This window comes from Alligator sinensis, unplaced genomic scaffold, assembly GCF_000455745.1.
Source record: "Alligator sinensis unplaced genomic scaffold, ASM45574v1 scaffold221_1, whole genome shotgun sequence".
In the NCBI taxonomy this organism is placed as follows: domain Eukaryota; kingdom Metazoa; phylum Chordata; order Crocodylia; family Alligatoridae; genus Alligator; species Alligator sinensis.
The window spans coordinates 2,031,498-2,040,156 of NW_005841948.1; the positions used below are offsets into that span (position 1 = coordinate 2,031,498).

Genomic DNA, 8,659 nt, shown 5'->3' on the forward strand with positions numbered 1-8,659 from the left:
TGGGCGGGGGGGGGGGGGGGGGGCACAGGGGGCAGGGGCAGAGGCAGCGCCAGGCAGGGAGACAATCAGGGAGCAGGGGCTGCATGGAGGGGCTCTGCCAGGAAGCCCCAGAGCCCCCACAGCCTCTGTTACACAGTGATTTTGCTTTTTTTTTTTTTTTAAGTGCTGGGACTAAGCTAGGGCCCTGCAGGGGATGGGGCCAGGCAGGGCAGCCATGGAGGCTTCTCCCGTGGTTCCGTCCACCCAGACACGGGCAGGCACAGCCAGAGGAGCCACCCAACTGTGCCTGCCTCTCCCCGGCCGGTCCAAATAACTGAATCTCTCTAAACTAGTGCCAAATATTCCGAAGCTGATTCTGTTGAATCGACTCAGGACAGTGCTCTGAATCGAATCACCATCCTCTGAATCAACCGAATCAGAATCAAATACTTCCCTATTCACACAGGCCTAGAAGATAGGGCAGAGGGCCACTGCCCCCCTTCCCCCGTATTTACTCAAATATAAAATGACCCCCCAATACTTTGATTCTATACCTGGAAAATTGTAACAATTTATAAATTTTCCCTATATAGAATCTAATTATTGGGGGGGGTCATCTTAGTTTAACCATATTTATTTGAAGATAACACAAAGATATTAACCATAACCAACAGTTAGAAGCTGTCATCAGACAAATTCAAACGAAACAGAGCACAGGTATTTTAATAGTGAGGATAATTAATTATTGGAACAAACTATCCAAGGATTCACCATCTAAGGACTTCAGATCAAGAATTGATGCCTTTCTAAAAGATACGTTTTAGCATTTACCTCTGTATAACATTGGTACAAGTGACACTCTAGGCAAAGAAAAGTTATTAGGCTCAATGTACAGATAATTAGGTGTTGGAGTGCCACACACACGCCTTTCCCCCCCCCAAAAACAGCTGCTGGACATTGGGGTGTGCATAAGTGAGGAAATACAGTAACAGTAGTTTATCTTGCTAAGATTCTGCTGGGCAAAAGTGAATGCAAGTCTGTCTGACATCCCCAGGGAACAGAATAATGAACAAGCTCAGCTCCCTAGCTGCTGCAACTACTCAGGTACTTACTACAAGGAAAGATCTTTCTTTCTTCATTCTGCTTTTCAAAAACAAGGTGCATAACCTAATTCTGGAGCACTTAGAAACTGTGAAAATACAGTACATCACAGGCCTTTAAAATTTTACCTAGGCTACTGGCAGATATTGATATCATTCAATTATTATAATCTAAGGAACTTTATGCCCAATTAAAAAAAAAAAAAAAAAATCACACGCCTTGCCATGCCACATATACAGCAAGATGCACAATTTTGGGGATTGGGAATAAAATTCCTCAGATCCCAACTGTGAGACTGCAGGAGTGTGCAGCTAGGAACTGGGAGTTTCCTGACCTTCCCCCTCCCTTAGCTACCCTTGCCACTGCATTACTTGCCACAGGGATACATGAAGCTTTGGGCTGCAGGCCTGCAACAGCTGCAGCTCAGAACTTTAAATATCCCAGAACATGGGAAACCCAACCTTTGTGCAGACATGTAAAACCCCACACCACAGGGCAGAGAGCAGCCCTAGGTTCCAGGTAAGAGAACCAGGCCCTCCTGTCGGATCCAGTAGGCAGCAGATCAGGCACAGGACAACCGTGTTCTGGACACTGGGGATTGCCCCCTGCCCAATGTTTCCAATCAGCTGATCACCAGCACCAGGCAGCTGCAGATCCAAGACACATGCCATAAATTTAATTTAAAGTACATTTAATTTAAAGTACAAACCAGCCACAAGGATATTCCACATTAAAATGGAGAACATCTTTGCTAGGAAGAAATGCTACATTTGTCCCTGGACAAACTGTGCCTATGTTTGTCCCAGAACATAAATATCCCAGGATTGGTGTGTGGCTGAAAACTGCCACTTTTCTGCAATGATGCAATCCCAGGATAACCTTTTAGATGCACTTCATAACATCCCAGGGTAAACTGTTAGCACTTCTTATCTGTCCTAGGTCAAATCTGACACATTTGTAGCCAAAGTGACTGGTTTGCCATTTTATCTTGCCATAAATCCCTTGAACATGTGGAATGTTAGAATTTACTGTGCAATTAACATGTTAATCACATGATAACTATAATGTGTGCCAAGGCCCTAGGTATCCCTGTACTGATGTGATAATCTAATCAGTGTCGGAAGGGACCTCTCAAAGGCCATTCTAAACACCTGCATAAATGTAGCATGTGGTATTTCTAACAGTATTGTCTGGTCTTAGTCTATGACAGAGCTTTCCAAACTGTGTGCCGCGACACATTAGTGTGTCGGTGGCAGTGTGTAGGTGTGTCGCACGAAACGCAGAAAATTTTGCGGAAGGGCACCGCGGAGCTCCCTTACTCGCGTCTGCTTCCCTTGGCCCCTCCCCCGGAACTGAATTACTGTGTCGCGAAATGATGCATGTCTAAAAAGTGTGTCACCAACATGAAAAGTTTGGAAAGCTCTGGTCTATGAAGTTACATTTAAAACAAGCAAACAAAACAAACACACACACACAATCCTCCAAATACACGCAGCATGCTCAAAGCAGTTTTAATCCTGAAAAGGGAAAAGAGTCAGAAATTCCATGAAGTCCATTAGGGATTTGTTATTGCTACTGATTTTTCATGGAGAACTCAGATACAGCAGTGAGGAGCAGTATTATAAAGGCCTAATACAAACAGATTTTCAAGACTACTTTGGCTATCATAAGTGCTAAGGTCATTGTTTTAAAGTGAAAGTTTAAGTTATGCAGGAAGGGGGAGGGAGGAAGGAAATCAACTTGGAGACCAGAAATGAAATACATAATTTCCTCTGCGTGTCTCTCTAGCCTTAGCCATGAAAGGAGCTTCTCTGACTTTAGGGCTAAGGACAGAAATTACACATAAACCAGTATAAGTTGATCAGGAACCAATTCAAATCTGTAACACAACAGAAGTCCACTGCATATAAACCGCTTTCAAAATGGCTAAAACTGGTTTAAGATAAACCTGGATGGATGTAGTATCAGACTTAACTGACTTAGGTTAACTCGGTTTATTGAGCTTTGGTCCCAGATCCCCTCCAGATTCAAGATAACTCAGTCCCCCAGCATCCCAAGATGCTTTGCATCTCACCAGCAAACCACCCCTTCCCCCCAACTTGCAGGGTGGGCAAGCTAGCTTTGGCTCAAACTGTCTACTCCAGCTGAGCAGGGAGGTATGCTCTAGTGCCCCCCCCCCCCCCCCAGCTTCTGACTTGGGCCACTGCAGGCATGTGGCTTCATTTCCAGAATCAAAAGTGAATGTCTGTTTGCTTGCTAATAGGTTCAAATCTATTCAGCTCAGACTAACCTATGAAGACTGAATTGATTCAGCCTCAGGCTTTTTTGACTGTACTTAACCTAGGTGCTTTTCCAGATAAGCTGACAGCATTTTAAACCTGGCATTCATCCACAAGTGTGAGAGGAGAGTAGTCAAGCAGGTAGATTTTGCACAAGTCAAATGTAGCATCTAGTGGCCCATCTTTGCAGGGAAGCTGTTTTCAAACCAATGTTAAACTTTTCAATAGAGAATGGCATCACAAGGAGAAATATGGCTGAGATTTCTTCAATTCTTGATTAGCTGAAAGATAAGAAAATGGCTGATTGCTCTTATGTTCTTCAGTGCAAGCTAGCACAGCCTGCAAGGATTTGACTTGAGAGCTCTTCAAACTCCCAAGTTGAGTGCTGAGTCAACTGTCCAGGTCAGCACATTGTATCATTACAAAATTACCTGTTTGATATCAAAATCAAGGCTAATGGGCTCTCTATACGCAGAATATTTTACCAAGAAAAAAAAAAAAAAAAAAAAATCACCTTTAAGTCTACAGATGAATTTCGCCTCAGTGAGCTATTTCACTCTATGAACGTAAGTACTACACTGGGTCCATCTAACCTAGTAGCCTTTCTCCAACAGCAACAGGAGTCAATGATTTTGAAGGAGGGCATCTCTAGAGTGATCTATACCCTGTTCATTGCCTTCCACAGCATCTACCATTATTGGTGGATGCATCTAAAAAACTATGTTGTATCTTTCTTCTGGAATCAACATATATAACAAGTTACCTTAATATTAATGCTGCTTTCATTTCAAATGAAGAAAATCAGAAGATTCTAATATTAAAGCAGAGACACATTTGCATTTCTATAGATAAAATACACATAAATCATTATATAAACAGTAAACCACTATTTTATGAATATCTAATGGTCTAGAGAATTTAAGTGTTATATTTTATGCTCAAAGGTGAAGTGAGGTGATAAAAAGTTCAGAATATTATGAGAAGTGATAACAGATTTTACACAGGTGTCATAAGAATAAGTTAAAACTGCACAAAGATTTCCCTGGTAGGATAATATTTACTTATCAAGAAATTACATTTTCACACTTATTTTTTCTAGCAATGAACCACTTTAATGAGACCTCCCTGCTGCATTCTCTCCCATTTGCAAATTATACTCCCTCCCCCTCAGAGACACCTCCACTGGTTCTAGTTCAACCCCCCAGAGAATATTGCACAATTTCAGCAGTAAAGCAGATAGACATGAGGGTAAATTAGCAATTAGGTCATGAAAAACAGGCAGCATAAAACAGCTATTGCTAATCTACATGAGATGCATTTACTCAATTAGGTAGATGGAAATGTTATTATGAACTCAGTATTCCACTGATGGTCTTTAAAATTAAGAAGGATGGGGGCAAATGAAATGCACATTTGGGGATTTTCAACCTTTATATACTAATTTTGAAGTATACAATGAAAGACACTGTAATAAAGATTACAAATTTAAAAGATGTTCTTACTTGTAAGTACTGGAGGGTATTTTTAGTATAACGTTTTCTGCTTACACCAACATGCTGAAGGAGTTTGGCTCCACCCTTGGAAGCTATACATCTTCAAAATATATTCTCTTTATATAATGCCCAATGGACAATCCATTGTTTGCTAGCAACAGCACTGCTCAGTATCACTGACCCAGTTAGGGTTGTGTCAAATTCCAGTACATACCCTAATAGTTATATTTTTATAATAAATAACCAGACCCCACCCTAATTTTAATAGCTTGAACTTTAATTTGCCTTTTTACTCTCATAAATTAGTCATGTTAAACACAATATTAAAAGTACTTAACACACACACTTGTTCATATTTCAAAGAAACCTAGCTATAGATTGTAATATAAGTATCCCTGTCCAATATGACTGACTGCAACTTTCATATTTCATTCATATATTTGCTAGTTGTAGTATGGACCTTCTAAGGCTGGAAGCCTATAGCTGAAAAGCAAAATGATCTTTGCACTCCAGACTATGGGAAGACAGCACCAAATCCTGTCAAAATCTCTCTGCTGATTTTACAAAACCTGCAACCTGGACAGAATAGAGCTGTATTGTAGATGCCTAAAGGATTTTCCTTGCATATGCCCCATGACTCAAAGCAATTACTAGATTTTAGTACGTTAGAATAAAAATATGCATGTGCTATATTTACAGTAAGTACTACCTACCAAAAACAACACACACTAGCCTATTTTGAAAACAAAAAAATGCTTATCAACAAAAGATTTAAGAGAATACAAAAGGAAAATCCTTTATAGCTCCTCTGCTAAAATATTTGTGCTAATTACTACCTTTCCTTGTGCTTAAGTTAAGCAACTTGAGGCCCTGATTTCAAGTCACATAACTGTTCCAAAAGTTACATTCCTGTTTCTGCAGGTTGAAATAATTGTGCATGCACTCTAGAACATAAAGCTGTTAACCCACTGTACTATCAATACATCCCACCCATCTGGGGGCAGAGAGGGGTTGGTAATGCATATGGAAACAAAAACAACAACAAAAGTAACACAGGCTCAATCTGATGCCACTGCTAGAAAAAACAAACAAAAAACCAACCAAACAAACATACCTCAAACCTGAACTTTGAGAATATTTACCAGAGTGCTTAGAATCATCCCTTTCAAATATACATTTTGTTACTACTTTGCTACCTTGAAGAATTATTTGCACACTGAATAAAACAGATTTGTTTCTAATGAATGATATTTTTATGCTTATATAAGAACATAACTGTATTCCACTTAAATGAGGCAGAAGTTTAAGTCAAATCACAAAAGTCACATTGTCACTAGATAGAAGTAAAATTTTAGAACACAAACTTCAGAAGAATATGCGCACATTTTCCCATTCATTTTCTAGGTTAAGTACAGGCAGTCCTCGACTTACAACATTTTGAGTTACAACGTTTTGCACTTACAACATTTATAAACTGACACCCTGTTTCAACTTTCTGATGTCAGTTTTGACTTTACACTTGATTCAACGCCAAGCCACGCCATCTACCTGGAGAACATCTGTCCAAACTTCCTTGGATACTTTCTTTAAGAAAGCAGACAAGACTCCAGAAAAACCTGCAGCCAAGACTCCTGAGAAGACTCCAGCCAAGAACCCTTCAAAAAGTCCAACCAAGAGCCCTTCAAAACATCCAGCGAAGTCTCCTCAAAGAAGTCCTTCAAAATCAATACGATTGCTATTTACAATATAAATACATTAATGTAGCTATATTACTCGTCTATAATTGACCGAGTACAAAATTCTGGGTTATTTTTGGTGAAAATAGGGTATCGGGTTTTGGTTCAGGAATCAATCCCCCATTTCCTATGGGAAAAATCGGTTCCAAGTTACAGCGCTTTGACTTGAGACGTGGTTTTCAGGAACCAATTGTGTCATAAGTCTGAGGATTGCCTGCACATAATAACATATTACATTGCTTGTTCATTAAGACAGTGGTAAAAACTCACTCGGAAGTGTTTCAAGTTCAGCTCTAGCCAGGGCATCTTCCTTCGCCTTCATTTTTGTTTCTTTATATTCTACATACAATTGTCTGGCATCCTTTAAGAAAATGTTGCAATGATATTAGCATCCTTTAAATAAAAGCAGTTTGTTGCAATGGCACTGTTTTAAGCTCTCACATGCTTATTTTTTTTTTTAAAGCAACTGAAATATTCATTCCTTTCTTCCTTCCACCCGAGATGCATCAATTTCCAAGCTACGCGAATGATTTGCCTAAAATGTAGAAAATACATCTTGAAAAAGCCCATCTTTAATAATGCTGATATTAATTTTCTACACATACAAACAACTAGAAAATAAAGAAACCACGTTGAAAGTATTTCACAAATAACAGAAAGAAGTCAATACAACCTTATTAGCCACTTAACAGCCTGCATCAACCTTTGCTCATCCAAGCAAACTAGAAGTCCAAGTCATAAGAAACTCTTTGTCATGTGAAAGCTAATTTGAAAATAAAAAGTTTTTACTTAAAGGAAGCCTTCTTTGTTTTACTGCAAGGTAACAACCTTCTTTGAAGTCATTCATGAGAACAGCAAGATGTGAGGCCCAATGTCCGAGACCTTAAAAAGACCCTAGCTTTTTAGGATTCTGAAAATTGTATATTGTGAAACAATGCAAGTGTTTAAACAAATATCACACTGCAAATGTGTTCCGATCATTATTAAACTAGATCCACTGTGAAAAAAGAAGCAGGTTTAAACAGACTTACTGATACTCAAAGTATTTGTCACATATTTCACTTTTACAATAAGGCTGCTGTCAGAAATAGCCTCAAGAATAATAAACTTCAAATAGATTTAAACTAATTAGTTGTAAAGAGGCTTTCCATTCAAATTTTTAGGCTGAAATAAGAATTTTCCCGCAATTATGAACAATTAATGGAATTAAGTTGCAATTTATAAATCTGCATTCAACCAGTAAACATTGACTCCAAAATAGAAGTACTGAAATAGGTAATGATGCAATTGCATTTATTATTCTTTAAAACATACAAAACACTCATATCACATGAAAGTTAGTAACATCAGATGAACTTCATTGTGCTTGGAATGTAACCTACAACAATCATTATGTAATGATTATTACACATTTGTAGTCTAGTAAATTCAATATTTATTTATTCTTCTTATTAGGAAACAAAATAATTTTTCTAAGTTTATTTTCATTGCAATTCAAACTTGAGCATTTTTCTGTAGGTATATAATAAGTATATTATTAAAATAATCTTTTTATTAAGAAGGGGGTTAAAAGGTCACTTATTTTTCTAAACAAACATCACCACTGTTGGTAGCAATATAAAATATATAATTAAAACATATAAAATATAAAATGCAGGTTGCCATACAGATGTCAGATGTAAACCATTAGCCAGTTTCTCTCTCTCTCTTCCCCCACCGCCACACTATCCACGCTCAACTTTATCTGCTGAAGTTATCAGGCCTCTCCAAATGGAGCTTATACATAATATTCTGCTTTGAAGTCATCTGGCAACGATCTAATTTAGAGCTGCTAAAACTCCAGGTAACCATATTTACTCAAATATAAGATGACCCCCCCCAATAATTAGACTCTATATATGGAAAATTCATAATTTTATAATTTTCCAGGTATATATTTCCAATTATTGGAGGCGTCACGGGGGGGTCCTTTAGGAGGGCCGTGATCTCCTTAAGGCCCTCTCCCCGTGCCAATTCGGCCCAAGGGCACCCTCGATTCTCGCCCGCCACGTCTTTGCTGTTGAATAAGGTT

At 38.7% G+C, this 8,659-nt stretch overlaps 1 protein-coding gene across 1 annotated transcript in view; it reads right to left on the bottom strand.

Annotated features, from left to right (window-relative positions):
* DNAJC1 (DnaJ heat shock protein family (Hsp40) member C1) overlaps positions 1-8,659 on the bottom strand; it is a 143,367-nt gene that overhangs the window by 89,100 nt on the left and 45,608 nt on the right. Inside the window, exon 7 of the mRNA XM_006020174.2 lies at positions 6,859-6,949. Coding sequence (XP_006020236.1) covers positions 6,859-6,949 — 91 coding nt within the window. The remainder of the gene's footprint in view (positions 1-6,858; positions 6,950-8,659) is intronic.